Genomic DNA, 22,935 nt, shown 5'->3' on the forward strand with positions numbered 1-22,935 from the left:
GGAAGCACCAATCTTACTGTTGGGAAAGTGTATGTAGGATTTGGAGAGATGTGAAAGGCAGAAAAAAAGAAATGAAAATAGGTTTGGCTTTGATGAAAACCGATTTTGGCATTTCAGATTCTCTGAGGGAAGGTTGAGCTCTGAGCGTGGAGGTCGGGAGATAACAGTGAGAGGGGTGGTACAAGGGGGGGTCGTGAGAACCGTGGTCGTTCCGCTGTGTTGGGCCCTCTGTTGGTCGTCCACGCTTCTTGCTGACGTGTGACGCTTGAGTAGTTTCTTCGTGGTTTGTTGAGCGCGACGGTTACGACCCTTGAACATGACGGTACGTTACGACCCTTGAGCATGACGGCACGTTACGACCCTTGAACATGACGTTACGTTACGACCACTGAGCATGACGGCACGTTACTACCCTTGAACATGAAGGTACGTTACGACCCTTGAACATGACGCTACGTTACGACCATTGAGCATGACGGCACGTTACGACCCTTGAACATGAAGGTACGTTACGACCATTGAACATGACGGTATGTTACGACCTTTGAACATGACGGTACGTTACGACCCTTGAACATGACGTTACGTTACGACCTTTGAACATGACGGTACATTACGACCCTTTAACACACAAGTTACGACCCTCTTGCACAATGGCAGGATCCTTGAGTTCGATCACAGAGGTACGACCCTTGAGCACGACCGAACAACCTTTGACTACAACGGAAACGACCCTTGAGCACGACGGCACGACCCATTGGGCCTATTCCCATGACCTTTTGACCGTCGTACTGAAGGGCTGAATCGTCGTGGCCAAAAGGGGATCCTGTGTCGTGGTTCTTTTACACCATTGAAGACGTCTTAGGGGGGATTAGATAAGACACCGAAAGATCATTAGCATTGAGTTGGGTGCTGAGGCAGGCCCTACTGACCCCACGCTGTCGACAGCGACAGGCCTAAGAGAGAGAGACGGGAACATTACGAACACGTAACGAATGCCTTGAGATCTTCACGAATGACACGACACAAGGGGGGTGGTGGAGTGAGTGTGTGGCTTATTGGCCGTTGGTGACATATATATATATATATATATATATATATATATATATATATATATATATATATATATATATATATATATATATATTATCCCTGGGGATAGGGGAGAAAGAATACTTCCCACGTATTCCCTGCGTCTCGTAGAAGGCGACTAAAAGGGGAGGGAGCGGGGGGCTGGAAATCCTCCCCTCTCACTTTTTTTTTTTTTAATTTTCCAAAAGAGGGAACAGAGAAGGGGCCCAGGTGAGGATATTCCCTCAAGGGCCTAGTCCTCTGTTCTCAACGCTACCTCGCTAATGCGGGAAATGGCGAATAGTATGAAAGAAAAAGATATATATATATATATATATATATATATATATATATATATATATATATATATATATATATATATATATATATATATAAAGGTTTTGCCTTCAGCGGCCAACGAGTTTGTGTCCTGTTTGAGAGAGAGAGAGAGAGAGAGAGAGAGAGAGAGAGAGAGAGAGAGAGAGAGAGAGAGAGAGAGAGAGGTTGGACGGTATATACAGTGTTGCAGAGTCTCGACCTTCAGCCTGTGGATAAGAGCAGCAGCAGTAGCAGCAGCAGTCGCCTTGCTGCCTCCGTAGAGATCGGAGGCTGGATATATGTTTATGGTCGACCATCACGACGGGAGAGGGGAAAGCCAGGTGGATGTGGCTCTCCAAGGCACGAGGGGAAAGCCAGGTGGATGTGGCTCTCCAAGGCACGAGGGGAAAGCCAGGCGGATGTGGCTTTCCAAGGCACGAGGGGAAAGCCAGGTGGATGTGGCTCTCCAAGGCACGAGGGGAAAGCCAGGTGGATGTGGCTCTCCATGGCACGAGGGGAAAGCCAAGCGGATGTGGCTCTCCAAGGCCCAAGGGGAAAGCCAGGCGGATGTGGCTCTCCAAGGCCCGAGGGGAAAGCCAGGTGGATGTGGCTCTCCAAGGCACGAGGGGAAAGCCAGGTGGATGTGGCTCTCCAAGGCACGAGGGGAAAGCCAGGCGGATGTGGCTCTCCAAGGCACGAGGGGAAAGCCAGGTGGATGTGGCTCTCCAAGGCACGAGGGGAAAGCCAGGTGGATGTGGCTCTCCATGGCACGAGGGGAAAGCCAGGTGGATGTGGCTCTCCAAGGCACGAGGGGAAAGCCAGGCGGATGTGGCTCTCCAAGGCCCGAGGGGAAAGCCAGGTGGATGTGGCTCTCCAAGGCACGAGGGGAAAGCCAGGTGGATGTGGCTCTCCAAGGCACGAGGGGAAACCCATGTGGATGTGGCTCTTCAAGGCACGAGGGGAAAGCCAGATGGATGCGGCCCTCCAAGGTACGAGGGGAAAGCCAGGAGGATGTGGCTCTCCAAGGCACGAGGGGAAAGCCAGGTGGATGTGGCCCTCCAAGGCACGAGGGGAAAGCCGGGTGGATGTGACTCTCCAAGGCCCGAGGGGAAAGCCAGGCGGATGTGGCTCTCCAAGGCACGAGGGGAAAGGCAGATGGATGCGGCCCTCCAAGGCACGAGGGGAAAGCCAGGTGGATGTGGCTCTCCAAGGCACGAGGGGAAAGCCAGGTGGATGTGGCTCTCCAAGGCACGAGGGGAAAGCCAGATGGATGTGGCTCTCCAAGGCACGAGGGGAAAGCCAGGTGGATGTGGCTCTCCAAGGCACGAGGGGAAAGCCAGGCGGATGTGGCTCTCCAAGGCACGAGGGGAAAGCCAGGTGGATGTGGCTCTCCAAGGCACGAGGGGAAAGCCAGGCGGATGTGGCTCTCCAAGGCACGAGGGGAAAGCCAGGCGGATGTGGCTCTCCAAGGCACGAGGGGAAAGCCAGGTGGATGTGGCTCTCCAAGGCACGAGGGGAAAGCCAGGTGGATGTGGCTCTCCAAGGCACTAGATACTCGACAGTGTCCTCATGACATCGTATTTCAGGGTGGGTGACATTGCAGAGTGAGGTTGGGTTGGTTGTGTGGGATACCAGGGTCGTTAAGGGTTACCTGGGCTACCAGGGTCATTGAGGGTTGTCTGGGCTAACAGGGCCGTTGAGGGTTGTTTGGGCTACCAGGGTCATTAAGGATTGTTTGGGCTACCAGGGTCATTGAGGGTTGTTTGGGCTACCAGGGTCATTGAGGGTTGTTTGGGCTACCAGGGTCATTGAGGGTTGTTTGGGCTAGCAGGGTCATTAAGGATTGTTTTGGGCTACTAGGGTCATTAAGGCCGTAAACGTCAAACTACTGCAGTCACCACTTTTTAACACCTTTGTGTGTTACGAGCAATTCTAAGAACTCTTACAATCGCACTATACACGTATCCCGTGCAAGGCTAGCATGTGAAAGCACTTCAAATGTCCAAATACTCCAGGCTGTTCGAGCACATTGCTTGTCACCATCAGAGGCACTTGTCGCCCGTTGGGAAATGTGAGGTACTTGAAGTGGTACCAAGTAGTACCTTTTTTTTTTTTAGACCAACCAGGATATGTCCTGCGACTTCCAACACGCTGTGGTCTACCATGGGGAGCATCGCATCTGGCTACAGAACGCGCCGTTGATCGGCAGTCGCTTGAGCGTGAGTTAACACAGTTAGCGCCACACTATCGTATTTGAGACCTTCGCATTTAATCGTCCTGCATCGTCCCAGATTACGTTTGTGGAGTAGCTGGCAGGTCATTGGTCTAAGTCTGGGAGTGAGAGCTCATTGTCTTGACAGATCCCGTGAGACGATGCTTGGCAAACCCCCAGCCATTAGGTTATAGAGCTGTTGGGGGATTTAGGGGGGGATGAGGTTGAATGGTGGTTGTTGTTATTCAGCCTTCGAAACCATCGTAAGGTATCTTGAAGGCGTCGAACGGAGGGACCCGTCTGCGTGGTGTACACACGGAGGTCTTATCTCGATGGTGTGGTGGTCCATATCTCCCGTGGATCGTTCGATGTGAAGGATTGAAGGAGGTTTTTTAACTAGTGTTGGTGGGGAGGTAGTCGCTGGCGAGGGTTGAAAGGTGGCCGGTGACTTTGTCTACCATTCAGTGGCCATCCTTGTGCATTTCCCATCCTCTTTGCATATAAGCTGACTGGCATTTATGATTGTTTCATTTTTTTGAAATTATTATTTCCCTGCTAATCTCTCATTTATTGCATATTTTTCTTTGTCTAAATCTTTAGTTAAGTGACTTTCCTGTACTATATATTTTTTTGACTGAATGGCCTGACACTTGTTAAACTTGTACATTCTTTGTTACTTATTTATTAATGATTTCTTTTTTATGTATAAATTTTGACATGCAGAATATTGGCTAAATGTACATATTTGATTTCTCTTTCTTTTTTGCATGATTAAAAAAAAAAAGACAAAGGAACAAGATTTTTTTTTTGTTGCTTTGTGGGAGGGGCATTTAATTTGGTTTCCTCTGGTGTTTTTTTCCGCCCGCCTATTCACACCTTTGCCATTTTCAGGGTGTTGGAGGTCAAATGATCCACCGGCCTCCCAGTCTGCAAGTTAGTGTTTGTTGTGCCTTGTCAGTAGTCCTTCAGCCACGCCTCTCCTGCTGGACCATCCACTCCCCCCAACCTATGCTTACCTACACCCCCCCTGCTGACCATCCACTCCACCCTACCCATGTTTACCCACACCTCCCCTGCTGACCATCCACTCCACCCTACCCATGTTTACCCACACCTCCCCTGCTGACCATCCACTCCACCCAACCTATGCTTACCCACCCACACCTGCCCTGCTGACCATCCACTCCACCCACTCCATGCTTACCCCAGCCACACCTCCCCTGCTGACCATCCATCCCAACCCTCCTCATGCTTACCCAACCGCCATCTCTTCTCTTCTAACTCCTAACCCTGCTTACTTACCTGCTGAAGCCCCCCACTCAATCCCTGCTAACTGACCTACTTAACATACCGAACCAATACATTCCCCCCACCCCAAACCAGCTTTGTTGACCTCCCTGCTTACACCTGTATTTCCCATTTCATCTTCGTATTTATCCCATTCTCTCTCTCTCTCTCTCTCTCTCTCTCTCTCTCTCTCTCTCTCTCTCTCTCTCTCTCCTTCTTCGTCACCATTGTCAACGTTTCACTCTCTCGTCTCTTTGCTCCCCTGCCCCTCCCGAGCTTTCCAAATTTCATATCCTCCCCGTTTATCTCATTCTTCACTCTCCCTTCCTTCAGCTGTCGAAATATCTCGTATCACCGCCTTATCTCTCTCTCTCTCTCTCTCTCTCTCTCTCTCTCTCTCTCTCTCTCTCTCTCTCTCCGCGCACTTTCTTCATTGTTTATCAGGTATTTCGTTCCGCATAGACCCCCTTCTTGCTTTGCTGTATCTCATGATAACATGCATTTTATTTGTTTTTGCTCCATTTATAACGTAGTGCGGTAGACTGCTGCTTCCTTTTGTATTTACTCATGTTCTACGGTAATACATAATTTTCCCCCTCCACTTTCCTGTCTCTTATCTAGTAGTGCCTTTGCACGCATTCTTCATTTCTCCGTCCTCTAACTTTGACTCTTAGGTTAACTCCGACTTGTCGATTTAGCATGTATGTCGTTTTTGCCCATATAGACAATTTTTTTTTTTTTTGTTGAGTGTGTTTGTAGCATTGCACTTACTTGCGTCACACAGACGTAGTGTGTGTTGAGTGTGTGTGTATTGTGTAACATTGCACTTACTTCCGTCACACAGACGTAGTGTGTGTAACACTGCACTTACATCCGTCACACAGACATAGTGTGTGTGTGTGTGTGTGTAACATTGCACTTAATTGCGTCACCCAGACTTAGTGTGTGTTGTGTAACATTGCACTTAACTGCGTCACACAGACGTAGAGTGTGTAGAGTGTGTGTTGTGTGATATTGCACTTACTTCCGTCACGCAGACGTAGCTTCAACACACACACACACACACACACACACACACACACACACACACACACATGTAAAGTATACATTCGGAAACAAAACAAAATTAATTGGAAAACTTTCAGAAAGGCTAAATAACAGATCAATTCTGCCAGTACGTCAGAGAGTGACGTAGACTTTCATACATACACAGACCCACACATACCTTCCATACATACACAGACCCACACAGACCTTGCATACATACACAGACCCACACAGACCCTGCATACATACACAGACCCACACAGACCTTTCATACATACACAGACCCACACAGACCTTGCATACATAAACAGACCCACACAGACCTTGCATACATACACAGACCCACACATACCTTCCATACATACATAGACCCACACAGACCTTGCATACATACACAGACCCATACAGACCTTGCATACATACACAGACCCACACATACCTTCCATATATACATAGACCCACACAGACCTTGCATACATACACAGACCCACACAGACCTTCCATACACAGACACAAGGGCCAGACGAGGTGGTATGTAGAGATGTCAGGAGCGAAAATGATATATGCCGATGTAGATGGATTAATAGTATGGGTGAATGGAGGTACGTAGAGTCGAAGGACTGAACCTGGATCAGACAAACCTGATATTGCTGGCGCGTTGGAGACAAAATAAAAGCTCACAAGAGGGATATGGCCTGTGCAGTGAAGAGGGGTGAGGTGTGGTTCGATGTAACAAGCGTTGTAACAACCAGTAAGAGAGAGGAAGAGGTGAGGGGGGATTGCCCCTTCTTGTGATTAATGTTAAAACCTCGGGTGCCGGGAAATATCGGAAGATGGCCCATGCACAGCGTACCATATGGAAGGAGTGTCACGAATCCATCAAAACAACGTGGTTTTGTTATCATGTATGAAAATCCTGCCAAGAATTTGGACTGAACCAGGAACGGATAGACAACAGTGACGCTGGATCAATCGGATTTGGTAGTTCGGGCGGTGAAGCACGCGCGCGCTCCTCCAACGCTGTGGCTATCTGATAACGAAGTTACTTGTATTGTAGAATGGTGGGGAGTGAGGGGGACAGAGAGTCGTGGGGAGACAAGGAAATATTCTGTATCTGCTTGTCGCTGTGCACGCTTGAATGGGTGGGGGCTGATGCACATCATTACTATGGGATCTTGCCGTAAGCTACACACACACTATGGAAATTGAATCCTGGTTGCGGCCTTCGGTCCCACAGTCAACCCAGCTGTTCATTGACCCCCAGGGGTTGGTGGATGGAATGGGTACCTGGCTCAGGCTAGGATATATATATATATATATATATATATATATATATATATATATATATATATATATATATATATATATATAATTGTGGGGGGGAGGTAGGAGTTATTTTGTAGATAATGCTAGAGTTTGATTACGCGGTAGTTGAAGGAGAGACTGGACGATCATAGATGAAAACAAGACGTGAAAGAATATAATCGTAGAGATTTTGCCGAAGTGACGAACCTCCTGCGGGAGCGCATAGAATTGCACCAGATACCTCCTACATTGTGTACCGGACCAGCCAGGTGGTGGTGGGGGCAGCGTAGGCGTGAGGGCTGAGGCATCCAACAGCTTAGTCGACCAGATGCATGAGCCTGGGCCCAGCCCAGCCCAGCCCAGGCCAGGCCATGGGGGATGAACACCGAACACCCCCCACCCCCATCCCCTTAAGGCTTCACCAGATATGGGAAACGGAGTTCACTCGCAAATGCTAGAGGTAATTTGCTGTGGGATGGTATTGTGGAATTTACCGTTGGGGGGCGATGGTCATACGTCACATACGAAGGAGAGGTCGAAGAAGAGGGGGGTGGGGGAAGAAGAGGTGGTGTAATTTACTGATGTCAGAAAGCGGAAGACGTTACAGATGTACCGTGGAGATACAGGCACCGTTACAGCCAGCTGGCATTTGAAGGGAACAGCAGATCAAGGAATGGCTGTATCATTCACGTGACCTTTGTTCGTCTTGATGTTTCTGTCGATGACTTTCCAGGAGAGAGAGAGAGAGAGAGAGAGAGAGAGAGAGAGAGAGAGAGAGAGAGAGAGAGAGAGAGAGAGAGAGAGAGAGTGTGTGTGTGTGTGGGAGGGGAGGTGGGGGTCAACATTATAGCCATCCTATCGCCGGAATGTCACGTCAGGTTTTGATGATGGACGGGGAGGGGAAATTGTCTGCTGGTCAATATTAGTGTTGTATTGACGTCCGTGGATGAGAGAGAGAGAGAGAGAGAGAGAGAGAGAGAGAGAGAGAGAGAGAGAGAGAGAGAGAGAGAGAGAGTGTCCAGTGAACTGTTTATGACTTGAAGTAGGAAGTAGTGCTCTTGAGGTGTGGGGGTCACGCTACATAAAGAGGGAGGGTAATGGAGAAGGTTCAGAAGAGAATGAGAAGAGATAGTAACTGAAATGATGATAACAAATGGAAATAATAAGAGATAACACCTGAAATGATGATAACATGAGAGTAACGAGATAACAGCTGAAATGATGATAGCATGTGAATAACAAGAGATAACACCTGAAATGATAACAGATAGTACCTGAAATGATGATGACAAGAGATAGCACACCTGCAATGATGATAACAGATAAGAATAACCAGAGATAGACCCCGAGATGAATCATAACTGGAGTTAAAGGGAGAAGTTGAGAGGGGACGTAAAGTTACGGGCCATGATAGAGAGAGAGAGAGAGAGAGAGAGAGAGAGAGAGAGAGAGAGAGAGAGAGAGAGAGAGAGGAAGATGGAGACTTCGTCTCATATACTTCGTGTTTTTTTTTTTCTTTTTTCTTTTTTTTTTTAACTAGTTTGCCGGTTGTTTAGGTTGGAGGGTTCAAGAAAGAAGAGGCGAGTGTGGAGGCCAGGGGGTCGTGCATAGTGTGAGACTTTGATGGGAAAGATGTAAGAGAATTAATTATGTGGTATTGGAGGGTTGAGGAGGGAGGGAGTGTAGAGGGAAGCAAGGGGGTGGAACCGGAAATGACGACAGTGTACAGAAAAGGTTGAAGAAAAGGGGGGATGGGGGGAGACACGGGGCCCCGCGAGTGAGTGAGACCTCCCTCCCCCCGTACTGTATAGTTTGAGAATTACACACACACACACACACGAGAAGGGGCCCCATGAGTGTAGACCTGCCTCTTTGCACAGGACGGACAGGGAATTACACACACACACACACACACACACATACTGCCTCTTTGCACAGGACAGACAGGGAATTACACACACACACACACACACACACACACACACAGAGTGGAATGCAGTGATACACAGCAGTGAAATACGCTAAATCCTGGGTAGATTAGAGTGTGCCAGTGTGCATTGGATGATACTGTAGATCTCACTGCTTTGTGTACTGATGAAATAAAAAAAGAAAAAAAAATAGAAAGTTTGTTTTGATTTTTTTTTAAATCCACTAAAGTTACGGAAGGGATGGTATTGATAACGTCATCTGTTGTAACCTCGCTCATTTGTGTTTGCTTTCGTTATGAAAAGTGAGGAGGGGAGATGGTTGGAATGAGGAGGGGAGAGTGTTATAATGAGGAGGGGAGAATGTTATAATGAGGAGGGGAGATTGTTATAATGAGGAGGGGAGAATGTTATAATGAGGAGGGGAGATTGTTATAATGAGGAGGGAGAATGTTATAATGAGGAGGGGAGATTGTTATAATGAGGAGGGGAGATTGTTATAATGAGGAGGGGAGATTGTTATAATGAGGAGGGGAGATTGTTATGAGGAGGGGAGATTGTTATAATGAGGAGGGGAGATTGTTATAATGAGGAGGGGAGATTGTTATAATGAGGAGGGGAGAGTGTTATAATGAGGAGGGGAGATTGTTATAATGAGGAGGGGAGAGTGTTATAATGAGGAGGGGAGATTGTTATAATGAGGAGGGGAGATTGTTATAATGAGGAGGGGAGATTGTTATAATGAGGAGGGGAGATTGTTATAATGAGGAGGGGAGATTGTTATAATGAGGAGGGGAGAATGTTATAATGAGGAGGAGAGATTGTTATAATGAGGAGGGGAGATTGTTATAATGAGGAGGGGAGATTGTTATAATGAGGAGGGGAGATTGTTATAATGAGGAGGGGAGATTGTTATAATGAGGAGGGAGATTGTTATAATGAGGAGGGGAGAATGTTATAATGAGGAGGGAGATGTTATAATGAGGAGGGGAGAATGTTATAATGAGGAGGGGAGATTGTTATAATGAGGAGGGAGAATGTTATAATGAGGAGGGGAGAATGTTATAATGAGGAGGGGAGATTGTTATAATGAGGAGGGGAGATTGTTATAATGAGGAGGGGAGAATGTTATAATGAGGAGGGGAGAATGTTATAATGAGGAGGGGAGATTGTTATAATGAGGAGGGGAGAATGTTGTGATGAGGAGGGGAGAATGTTATAATGAGGAGGGGAGAATGTTATAATGAGGAGGGGAGAATGTTATAATGAGGAGGGGAGATTGTTATAATGAGGAGGGGAGATGGTTATAATGAGGAGGGGAGAATGTTATAATGAGGAGGGGAGAATGTTATAATGAGGAGGGGAGATTGTTATAATGAGGAGGGGAGATTGTTATAATGAGGAGGGGAGATTGTTATAATGAGGAGGGGAGATTGTTATAATGAGGAGGGGAGATTGTTATAATGAGGAGGGGAGATTGTTATAATGAGGAGGGGAGAATGTTATAATGAGGAGGGGAGATTGTTATAATGAGGAGGGGAGAATGTTATAATGAGGAGGGGAGATTGTTATAATGAGGAGGGGAGAATGTTGTAATGAGGAGGGAGAATGTTATAATGAGGAGGGAGAATGTTCTAATGAAGAGGGGAGAATGTTATAATGAGGAGGGAGAATGTTATAATGAGGAGGGAGAATGTTCTAATGAAGAGGGGAGAATGTTATAATGAGGAGGGAAGATTGTTATAATGAGGAGGGAGAATGTTCTAATGAAGAGGGGAGAATGTTATAATGAGGAGGGAGAATGTTATAATGAGGAGGGAGAATGTTATAATGAGGAGGGAGAATGTTCTAATGAAGAGGGGAGAATGTTATAATGAGGAGGGGAGAATGTTATAATGAGGAAGGAGAATGTTCTAATGAAGAGGGGAGAATGTTATAATGAGGAGGGGAGAATGTTATAATGAGGAGGGGAGAATGTTATAATGAGGAGGGAGAATGTTCTAATGAAGAGGGGAGAATGTTATAATGAGGAGGGGAGAATGTTATAATGAGGAGGGAGAATGTTATAATGAGGAGGGGAGAATGTTATAATGAGGAGGGAGAATGTTATAATGAGGAGGGGAGAATGTTATAATGAAGGGAGAATGTTATAATGAGGAGGGGAGAATGTTATAATGAGGAGGGGAGAATGTTATAATGAGGAGGGAGAATGTTATAATGAGGAGGGAGAATGTTATAATGAGGAGGGGAGAATGTTATAATGAGGAGGGGAGAATGTTATAATGAGGAGGGAGAATGTTATAATGAGGAGGGAGAATGTTATAATGAGGAGGGAGAATGTTATAATGAGGAGGGGAGAATGTTATAATGAGGAGGGAGAATGTTATAATGAGGAGGGGAGAATGTTATAATGAGGAGGGGAGAATGTTATAATGAGGAGGGAGAATGTTATAATGAGGAGGGGAGATTGTTATAATGAGGAGGGGAGAATGTTCTAATGAAGAGGGGAGAGTGTTATAATGAGGAGGGGAGAATGTTATAATGAGGAGGGGAGATTGTTATAATGAGGAGGGGAGAATGTTCTAATGAAGAGGGGAGAGTGTTATAATGAAGAGGGGAGAATGTTATAATGAGGAGGGGAGATTGTTATAATGAGGAGGGGAGATTGTTATAATGAGGAGGGGAGATTGTTATAATGAGGAGGGGAGATTGTTATAATGAGGAGGGGAGATTGTTATAATGAAGAGGGGAGAATGTTATAATGAGGAGGGGAGAATGTTATAATGAGGAGGGAGATTGTTATAATGAGGAGGGGAGAATGTTCTAATGAAGAGGGGAGAGTGTTATAATGAGGAGGGGAGAATGTTATAATGAGGAGGGAGAATGTTCTAATGAAGAGGGGAGAATGTTATAATGAGGAGGGGAGAATGTTATAATGAGGAGGGAGAATGTTATAATGAGGAGGGAGAATGTTCTAATGAAGAGGGGAGAGTGTTATAATGAGGAGGGGAGAATGTTATAATGAGGAGGGGAGAATGTTGTGATGAGGAGGGGAGAATGTTCTAATGAAGAGGGGAGAGTGTTATAATGAGGAGGGGAGAATGTTATAATGAATGGAGAATTATAATGAGGGGATAATTATAACGTATAATGAGGAGGGGAGAATGTTATAATGAGGAGGGGAGAATGTTATAATGAGGAGGGGAGAATGTTGTGATGAGGGGAGAATGTTATAATGAGGAGGGGAGAATGTTGTGATGAGGGGAGAATGTTATGATGACGAGAGGGTGTTGTCATTCGCTCACATTTTTATCATAACATGCAAGTATGCAGTGGGAATGGCTCCGTCCGTGTAGCTATTAAACATGATGAAGGTATTTCCAGAACTGGAAAAGATATACATGTCTAATGGTTCCACGATCCTGTCACATACACACGTACACACACACACACACACGTGAAGTGTCTCCCCCAGAGTGTAACACACACACACACACACACACGTGAAGTGTCTTCTCTCAGCGTGTAACACACACACACGTGAAGTGTCTCCCCTCAGAGTGTAACACACACACACACACACACGTGAAGTGTCTCCCCTCAGAGTGTAACACACACACACACACACACACACGTGAAGTGTCTCCCCTGAGAGTGTAACAGACACACACACACACACAGTGTAAAACTCCCTCTCTGTACTGTACCGAAGAGGTAATTACACATCTGTTAGTGGCTGGAAGGCCAGGCCGGAATGCAAGAGACGACATCGTCTTTTGGCGAGTGTTTCCCCCAGGGTGCATTCTTGGCGCCCCCCCCCCCCTCTCTCTCTTCTCTCTCTCTCTCTCTCTCTCTCTCTCTCTCTCTCTCTCTCTCTCTCTCTCTCTCTCTCGCACGTTCCAGGCCGGGTTGGAGATATCCGACTCGTTGAGGAATGTCAAAATTAGGGAAGGAGGTGGATTTGAGAGCACACGTGAATGTTGTTGTGTTTGCAGGTGGTGATGCGCTAATGTGGTATGGGGTTAGGCGAAGGTGTATATATAGCAAGCTCCCGTGAGAAGCCAGGCTGTGTGTGTGGAGGGGGATCTTGACTGTATGGTGGTGGTCGGTGTAATGCAGGACAGGACGCTGAAAAAAGAAAAATTGAGACCAGAGTGTTGTTGGCTGTTGACCTGCACGGAGTAGACTGCAGGGATGCGTGTGTGTGTGTGTGTGTGTGGTGTGTGTGTGTGTGTGTGTGGGTCAACACGCAGCTCGACCTGGAGTCACGAGCCGGGAGGCTCCCGTGTTCTGTATTCCCTCCTCGTACATTTGACGGATTCCTATTTCCCAGTCGACTGTATTGTGGCCGACGAACCTTCCATTATCAAACTGATGCTCTCAAGACACATGGAGCTATCTCGAGTGTGTACGATTATCTATTTTTTTTTTCTGTGATCTTAGATGTCTTCATTAACCGCGTAATCAAACTCAAGCATTGCATTATCTTAATTTTTTTTTTTACCCCCCTCCCTGTCCTCCGGTTGGCTTATCATATCTCGTATTTTCATGTCCCATGCTACTGTGTGTGTGTTGTGTGTAGAGATAAGATACAGTGCTGATAGTGGGAATGCCAGCCCCGTGTGATTGTCTCGTGTGTGCTGTGATATACCCCCACAGAGCCATCGTGGCTGCGGTCTTAATAGATTGTGTCTCTCTCTTTGTCTCTCTATCTCTGTGAGGTAAAAGATTGTGTCTCTCTGTCTCTCTATCTCTGTGAGGTAATAGATTATGTCCCTCTCTCTGTCTCTATAACTCTGTGAGGTAATAGATTGTGTCTCTCTGTCTCTCTATCTCTGTGAGGTAATAGGTTGTGTCTCTCTGTCTCTCTATCTCTGTGAGGTAATAGATTATGTCCCTCTCTCTGTCTCTATAACTCTGTGAGGTAATAGATTGTGTCTCTCTCTCTGTCTCTATAACTCTGTGAGGTAATAGATTGTGTCTCTCTGTCTCTCTATCTCTGTGAGGTAATAGATCGTGTCTCTCTGTCTCTGTGAGGTAATAGATCGTGTCTCTCTGTCTCTGTGAGGTAATAGATTGTGTCTCTGTCTCTGTGAGGTAATAGATTGTGTCTCTCTGTCTCTGTGAGGTGATAGATTGTGTCTCTCTGTCTCTGTGAGGTAATAGATTGTGTCTCTCTGTCTCTGTGAGGTGATAGATTGTGTCTCTCTGTCTCTGTGAGGTAATAGATTGTGTCTCTGTCTCTGTGAGGTGATAGATTGTGTCTCTCTGTCTCTGTGAGGTAATAGATTGTGTCTATCTGTCTCTGTGAGGTAATAGATTGTGTGTCTGTCTCTCTATCTCTGTGAGGACGCAAAGTCTCACAGTCTTTTTGTTTTTCCAATTGAAATCCTTCATTATAACTTAACCATCTGAGGAATCCAGCTCGCTCGTGTCCCTACCCGTCTTAAAATGCCTTCCATTTTCGTGTGTGACACACACAAGTCATTTCCCTCCTCCTCCTCCTCCTTCCATTTTCAAACCCGGGGGGGGGGGGGGGGGGGGGTTTTTTTGGGGGGGAAATTTTTTAATTTCCTTTTTTTAAACCCGGGGGCCCCCAGCCCGGGGGTTTTTCCCAAAACCCCTTTTTTTTTTTTTTTTTTTTTTTTTTTTGGGGGGGGGGGGGGGGAAATTTTGGGGGGGAAAATTTGGGGGGGAAAAAAGGGGGGCCGATTTTTTTGGGGGGGGGGGGGGGAAAAGGGGGGGGGGGGTTGGGGGGGGGGTTTTTTTTTGGGGGGGGGGGGGGGGCCCCAAAAAGGGGGGGGGGGGGTGGTTTGGGGGTTTTGGGGGGGGGGGGGGGTTTTTTTTGGGGGGGGGGGGGGGCCCCCCCCTTTTTGGGTTTTTGGGGGGTTTTTTTTTGGGGGGGGGGGAAAAAGGGAAAAAAAAAAAAAAAAATTAAAAATTTTTTTTAAAAAAATTTTTTTGGGGGGGGGGGGGGTTTGGGGGGGTTTTTTTTTGGGGGGGGGGGGGGTTGGTTTTTTTTTCTGGGGTTTTTTGGGGGGGGGAAAAGGGGGGGGGGGTTGGGGGAAAAAAAAAAAAATTTTTTTTTTTTTAAAAAAAAAAATGGGGGGGGTTTTGGGGGGGGGGGGGGGAAAAGGGGGGTTTGGGGGTTTTTTTAGGGGGGTTTTTTGGGGGTTTTTGGGGGGGGTTTTTGGGGGGGGGGTTTGGGGGGGTTTGGGGGGGGGGGGGGGAGGGGGGGGGGGGGGGGGTTTTTGGGGGGGGGTTTTTTTGGGGGGGGGGTTTAAAAGGGTGGGGGTTTTTTTTTGGGTGTTTAAAGGGGGGGGGGGGTTTTTTTTTTTTGGCTGGGGGGGGTTTTGGGGGGGGTTTTTTTCCCCCGGGGGGGGGGGGGGGGGGGAGGGTTGGGGGGTTTTTTTTATGGGGGGGGGGGTTTAAGGGGGGGGTTTTTTTTTTTTTTTTGGGGGGGAAAGGGGGGGGGGTTTTTTTGGGGGGGGTGGGTTGGGGGGTTTTGGGGGGGTTTGGGGGGGGGAAATTTTAAAAGGGGGGGGGGGGTTTTTTTGGGGGAAAAGGGGGGGGGGGGGGGGGGGGGGGGGGGGGGAAAAAGGGGGGGGGGGGGGGGGGGGGGTTTTGGGGGGGGGGGGGGGGGGTTAAAAGGGGGGGGGAGGGCCCAAGGGGGGGGGGGGGGGGAAGGGGGGGGGAAGGGGGTTTTTTGGGGGGGTTTTGGGGTGGGGGGGGGGGGGGGGGGGGGGGGGGGGGGGGGGGGGGGGGGGGGGGGGGGGGGGGGGGGGGGGGGGGGGGGGGGGGGGGGGGGGGGGGGGGGGGGGGGGGGGGGGGGGGGGGGGGGGGGGGGGGGGGGGGGGGGGGGGGGGGGGGGGGGGGGGGGTGGGGGGGGTTGGGGGGGGGGGGGGGGGGGGGGGGTTTTTTTTTTTTTTTTTTTTTTGGGGGGGGGTTTTTTTTAAAAACCCCCCCTTTTTTTTTTTTTTTGTTTAATTCCCAAAATTTTTTTTTAAAATTTTTAAACCCCCCCTTTTTCCCCCGGGGGGGGGGTGTTTTTGGGCGGGGGGGGGGTTTTTTTTTGGGGGGGGTTTTTTTGGTTTTTTTTTTCCCCCCTTTTTTCCCCTTTTTTTTTGGGGGTGGGGGTTTTTTTTTTTTTGGGGGTTTGGGGGGGGGGGAAAAAAAGGGGGGGTTTGGGGGGTTTTTGGGGGATTAAGGGGGTTTTTGGGGCTTGGGCGGGGGGGGGGAAAAAGGGGGGTTTTTGGGGGGGTTTGGGGGTTTTTTTTTTTGGGGGTTTTTAAAAGGGGGGGTGAGGGTTTTTTTTTGGGCGTTTTTGGGGGTTTTTTTTAAAAAATTTTGGGTTTGGGGTTTTTGGGGGGGGGGGAAAAAATTTTTTTGGGGGGGGGGGGGTTTTTGGGGGGTTTTTTGGAACTGGGAAAATTTTTTTTCCTTTTCCCCTTTTTTTGGGGGGGGAGGGAAGGGGGTTTTTTCCCCGGGGGGGGGGTTTTTTATGGAGATGTCTGATGGGCTGTGGGAGGGTGGGAATGGGTGAGGGAGATGTCTGATGGGCTGGGAATGGGTGAGGGAGATGTCTGATGGGCTATCAGTGTGTTGGAACTGGTGAGGGAGATGTCTGATGGGCTGTGGGAGGGTTGGGGGTTAGTGATGGAGGTGTCTGATGGGCTGTGAGAGGGCTGATGGGTCGGCGAGCGAGGCATCTGATGGGTTGTAAGAGAGTCGATGATAATGTCTGATTGACTCTCGAAGCCAGACTCTCCGGGTCATGACAAGGCTATTAAAGCTGATCTAAACCTCCCCCTTCCCCTTCCCTCGACGCGGTAAACGATGTGTTCTGTCTGTACGGCTCGTGAACCCACGGTGTTTGATGGGATTTTAGTTTCTATTGTTTCCCGATACACATCTGGCCCCCTCCTCACATCCCCAAATGGTCTCGGGGCTGGTCGTGTGTGTGTGTGTGTGTGTGTGTGTGTGTGTCGTGGTGTTGGGTTCGGCCAATGGGTTACAAAAGGAAGGTTGTTGGGTCCGGGTAATGGGTTACTAAGGGTAATGGGTTTCGAGGAGTAACTCGTGGTCAAGGGTCGTAACCCCGTTGAATCAAGTTCAGACCAGGTCACGCCTGTGACATAGTTAAGTGCGTATGTTACGTTACGTTGTGGTTTTGAACCCTAAGGCTGATGTGAGGTTTATTCCGTGGCGTATCGCCACTAATGTATTCCGTGCATCGGTATATATTTATTCCTAGTGTCGTCTGTGATTTATTCCGTGGATCTCTTGAAATTTATTCCATGTGTCGCCGGTGAGTTATTCCATGGATCTAGAGATTTATTCCGTGGATCTACAGAGATTTATTCCGTGTATCTCCAGTGATTTATTCCATGTATCTCCAGCGATTTATTTCATGTGTCGCCTGTGATTTATTCCGTGGATCTAGAGATTTATTCCATGTATCTACAGAGATTTATTCCGTGTATCTCCAATGGTTTATTCCATGTATCTCCAGCGATTTATTTCATGTATCGCCTGTGATTTATTCCATTTATCCAGATTTATTCCTTGTATCTTCAGAGATTTATTCCGCGCACCGCCTTTGATTTATTCTATGTGTCACCAGTGATGTATTCTTTGATCGCGACGGTAGCAACCTGGAGGGCGCGCCCCCCTTGGATCTGATGACCTCGCTTTGACCTTTGACCTGACCCCTAACGAGTAGGTCAGCTGGGGGGGGGGGGGAGATGGTAGCACCCCGCTGTGCTAATGAGGTTGATACTGGTTAGGACGTGAGCGATGGTCTTGTGTCAATTTGATACGAGGGGATTCGAGGGGAGGGACATCCGTGTTTTTGTGTGTGTGTGTGTGTGTGTGTGTGTGTGTGTGTGTGTGTGTGTGATTTATGACAGTGGCGTGTGTGACCCATGTTGTTGTTGTGAGGGGTTGGCGCGTGGGGAGGATAGATGAAGGGGATGGGGGGGGAAAGGAATTAGATGGAGGTGTGGGGAGGGGACAGACAGGTGTAAGGGATGGCGTTCTGGGGGGATAGAACTTGCTCTGGATGGGGGAGTATGATAGATGCAAGGGGATGGGGGTGTGGGAGGAAGATACAGAGGGTGGAAGTGTTTGGGGAGAGAGATGGTGGTTGTAGGGGCTGGGAGAATGGTGAGGGTGGGGGGGGAGGGAAGGGGAGAATGATGGAGGTGATGGGAGTGTTGGGGGGGGGGGAGACAGCTGTGCAGGGGATGGGAGTGTAGGGGAGAGAGAGAGAGTAGAGTTGCAAGAGGTGATGGGAGTGTTTGGGGGTGAGGTAGTTGCAGGTAGGGGGTTGTGGGGTGGCGGAGGTAGATGGAGATTGAGGGGGGGGATGGAGTGGCGGAGGTAGATGGAGATTGATGAGGGGGGTGGGGTTGGACATTGGCCCTTGATGAAACATGTTCTGGTTGTCGTGATTGCAGGTGGCGGCTGGTGTGATTGCAGGTGGCGGCAGGTGTGATTGCAGCTGGCGGCTGGTGTGATTGCAGGTGGCGGCTGGTGTGATTGCAGGTGGCGGCTGGTGTGATTGCAGGTGGCGGCAGGTGTGATTGCAGGTGGCGGCTGGTGTGATTGCAGGTGGCGGCTGGTGTGATTGCAGGTGGCGGCTGGTGTGATTGCAGCTGGCGGCTGGTGTGATTGCAGGTGGCGGCTGGTGTGATTGCAGCTGGCGGCAGGTGTGATTGCAGGTGGCGGCTGGTGTGATTGCAGGTGGCGGCTGGTGTGATTGCAGGTGGCGGCTGGTGTGATTGCAGGTGGCGGCTGGTGTGATTGCAGGTGGCGGCTGGTGTGATTGCAGCTGGCGGCTGGTGTGATTGCAGCTGGCGGCTGGTGTGATTGCAGGTGGCGGCAGGTGTGATTGAATTGTGATGAAGTCTGGCGCGTCATTGATCGCCATCTGTGTTGGGCTGACGCGCGCTCTGTCGGCCCTGACTCAAATATGATGACATATTTTTTTTATTTTTTTTTTACGTCTCGGGTAATTTTATTCCCCCCTCCCCTCTTATAATTGATCGCCGTTTCCGATGTTAGCGAGGCAGCGCCAGGAATAGAGGAGGAAGAAAGGCCGCATCCGCTCACATCCATTCTCAAGATGTCTTGTATGGTGGACCGAAACCACAAGCTCCCCTATCTACTACATCCAGGTCCTCACAGACTTTTCCATGGTTTACCCCGGACGCTTCACATGCCCTGGTTTAGTCCACTGACAGCACGTCGACCCCAGTATACCACATAGTTCCACTTCACTCTGTCCTGTTCACGCCTTTCACTTCCCTGCATGTTCATGCCCCGATTGCTCAGAATCTTTTTCACTCCATCCTTCCATCTCCTATTTGGTCTCTCGGTTCTCCATCTCTCTCTCTCTCTCTCTCTCTCTCTCTCTCTCTCTCTCTCTCTCTCTCTCTCTCTCTCTCTCTCTCTCTCCCACTTCTGACACATATATATCCTCTTTGTCAAACTTTCTTCACTCATTCTCTCCATATATATATATATATATATATACATATATATATATATATATATGTATATATATATATATATATATATATATATATATATATATATATATATATAGATATATATATATATATATATATATATATATATATATATATATATATATATATATAAATTTAGCGCACCCTCTTCTGCTCTCTCATCCTCACTCTTTTTTAGTCCCACACATCTCTCTTACTCTTTCATTACTTACTCCATCAAACCACCTCACGCCACATATTATCCTCAAGCATATCATTTCCAGCACATCCACCCTCCTCCTCCTCTGCACAGCTTTATCTATAGCCCGCGCCTCGCATCCATATGATATTGTGGGGGACTGCTATAACATGAAACATACCTCATTCGGAATTTTACGTTAAATAATCAAGTATACACGAGATTCCGGCGAAACGACTTGGAAACAGAAGATACAAAGTGTGTGAGGCGCTTCCGTGTGTTTTCCAGTCTTGACAGTGTAATACACGAAAGCGCTGGACGCTTCGTAGTTTCCGTGTCCTGGTGGATTTACCTGCTTTGGTGACGACGTATGGCACTGATTGTCATAGCCGGTATCTGTTACCGTCCACCAAGTCTAGGAAACGCCGCAAAACCTCTCTTTTATATATAAAAAAAAAATGAAAAGCCGCCTGGAAGACGAACTCTTAATATATTTGCCTCTGGAAGTTTTCCCCGTTGGAAGTAGATACTTCCAGTGGCGAGAAACTTTCCACGGAAGAGTATTTACCACTGTGAATAACGGTTCCGGGAAGTATTTGTCGCGGGAGGTGTTCGTTGCTGGAATTAATTGCCACTGGGAATGTTCGCCTCTGAAAGTGTTCGCTGCTGAAAGCTTTCGCCAGTGAAAGTGTCCGCTACTGAAAGTGTTCGCCACTGGAAGTGCTCGCTACTGAAAGTGTTCGCCACAAGAAATGCTTACCCCTTTGAATGCTGCGTTGTTTATAATTATTTTATTTGGCTCTGTGTAGTTTGGCTTGATCAGGTGGGCCTTAAAACAGCTGGGCCTCAGCTATCCATGATCAGTGACCCAAGATCTTGCAACCTGCCACTTCAGCTCCCAGAATCCTCGTTTTACGAGCGTTCGAATTATGGCTACCCAAAATTATAAATGTCACCCCATACATTTGACAGTCCTGTGGCCATGCTATATATATATATATATATATATATATATATATATATATATATAGTTTTGGTTCCCCTTTATTTTCTGTTTGACAGAGGCTTTTGGAAAACGAGTATATAGACACACGTGAGCGGGTGATTCCTTTGCTGGGGTGACAGGCAAGTGTGTAAGGGTATATATATATATATATATATATATATATATATATATATATATATATATATATATATATATATACACACACGTTGACTTCCCTCCATCTCTGTGTATCCGGAGGGAACCAGCGGTGTGTGACTGCATTGTGGTTGCCTCCCTCCATGTCGAGACAGCTTCCCTCCCTCCCTTTTTCCTCTTCACTTCCCTCCCTCCCTCGCAGCCCTCCAGGAACATATGTTGCCGTGTATGTGAACAAGACGGAAGTGTGTTGGTGCGTTGGGGAGGGTGCGTAGGGGGGAAAGAGACAACGCATGGCTTCCAGACCTTCCGTTGTGTTGGCCGTCAGCCACCCCCGGGCGAGCAGGAGCGGCAGTAGGAACAGCAGGGGACAAGCAGGAGCGGCAGTAGGAACAGCAGGAGACAAGCAGGAGCGGCAGTAGGAACAGCAGGAGACAAGCAGGAGCGGCAGTAGGAACAGCAGGAGACAAGCAGGAGGTGGCCCTCAGGTGGTGGCTCCCAGTTATTCCTCCTTTGCTGCTCCTCTCTCGACCTACCATGATCCTGGTAATATATATATATATATATATATATATATATATATATCTTTTTTTTCCATACATATTCGCCATTTCCCGCTTCAGCGAGGTAGCATGTAAAACAGAGGACGCGAGCCTAAGAAGGAAAATCCTTACTTGGCCCCCTACTCTGTTCCTTCATTTGGAAGAGTAAAAACGTGGAGGGGATGATTTCCAGCTCCCAGCTCCCTCCCCTTTTAGTCGCCTCTTATGACACGAAGGGGATACGTGGGAAGTATTCTTTCTCCCTGATCCCCAGGGATGATATATATATATATATATATATATATATATATATATATATATATATATATATTACCGGTAATTTTTCGTTTATGGATTTTTATTTCATTTCGTTCGTTTCACGTTTCGTGTACACACACACACACACACACACACACACACACACACACACACACACGAAGTAGCGAGGTCTGACATTATGTAACGCAGGTAACGGAGGAGGGATGGGGGGGGGGGAGTTGCGTGGGGGGATGATGGGGGGAGAGGAGATGATGAGCCGGCGTGTGTGTGTGTGTGTGTGTGTGTACGAGCAATTAAAGTTAATGAAGTGCGAAGGCGAGAAGGATTGTGCGAGTGTGTACTTGACTAGAGAGAGAGAGAGAGAGAGAGAGAGAGAGAGAGAGAGAGAGAGAGAGAGAGAGAGAGAGTTACATAGATGTACGGACCCCACAGACCCCAAGGTCCGAGCGAGGTGGTCTGGCCTTTACACTAATGAGAGAGAGAGAGAGAGAAAGAAAGAGAGAGAGAGAGAGAGAGAGAGAGAGAGTTTGTGAGGGGATCATCATCATCATCATTAGGGTGTTAGATTTAAGTTGGACGCTCACAAGCGAGTGTGTGTGTGTGTGTGTGTGTGTGTGTGTGTGTGTGTGTGTGTGTGTGTGTGTGTGCTTTGAAGCGAGAGTGTGTGTTGATGACGCTGAGGGAGAGTGTGTGTGTGGAGGGGGGGAGGGTTGAAAGGGGGTTGTGGGGAGGTGAGGAGGTTTCCTACAGCCGTGGTGGCATGAGTCACCCACTCACCAAGGGGGGGTGGTGGGGACAACACCCCCCCCCCAACCCCCACCTTCTCCCTCTGCCGAAGGAATCCCCCCCCCCCCCCCCCCCCCGGCCCGCCGTACGAACGGTTGTGGAGGAGAACATAGAAAGATTCGTTCGGCGCATTCGCGATCATGACAACGTGCAATAGGTTGTGGTTGTGGAGAAGTAGTGTTGGTTTCGTAGGTACAAAAAGGGTCGAGGATGTCTTACATCCGATGGATGTGGTTGTCTACTTGGGAGTTGATGGTGCTCTCTCTCTCTCTCTCTCTCTCTCTCTCTCGCATCTGCTTCGTGAATTCGATA

General features: G+C 48.1%; 1 protein-coding gene and 1 long non-coding RNA gene across 8 annotated transcripts in view; one reads left to right on the plus strand and one right to left on the minus strand.

The window, feature by feature from the left end:
- The window catches only part of LOC139749596 (uncharacterized), a 186,208-nt gene that overhangs the window by 24,072 nt on the left and 139,201 nt on the right, over positions 1–22,935 (minus strand). The window lies entirely within an intron of this gene.
- Positions 1–22,935, plus strand: part of LOC139749594 (protein groucho-like) — a 100,214-nt gene that overhangs the window by 10,224 nt on the left and 67,055 nt on the right. For 5 of the 7 annotated variants that reach the window (XM_071663685.1, XM_071663692.1, XM_071663687.1 and 2 more), the window contains exon 2: positions 4,493–4,534. The exons of the other annotated variants lie outside the window; for them this stretch is intronic. In XM_071663685.1, coding sequence (XP_071519786.1) covers positions 4,493–4,534 — 42 coding nt within the window. The remainder of the gene's footprint in view (positions 1–4,492; positions 4,535–22,935) is intronic. 7 annotated transcript variants of the gene reach the window in all.

This window comes from Panulirus ornatus, chromosome 7 (genome assembly GCF_036320965.1).
Source record: "Panulirus ornatus isolate Po-2019 chromosome 7, ASM3632096v1, whole genome shotgun sequence".
In the NCBI taxonomy this organism is placed as follows: domain Eukaryota; kingdom Metazoa; phylum Arthropoda; class Malacostraca; order Decapoda; family Palinuridae; genus Panulirus; species Panulirus ornatus.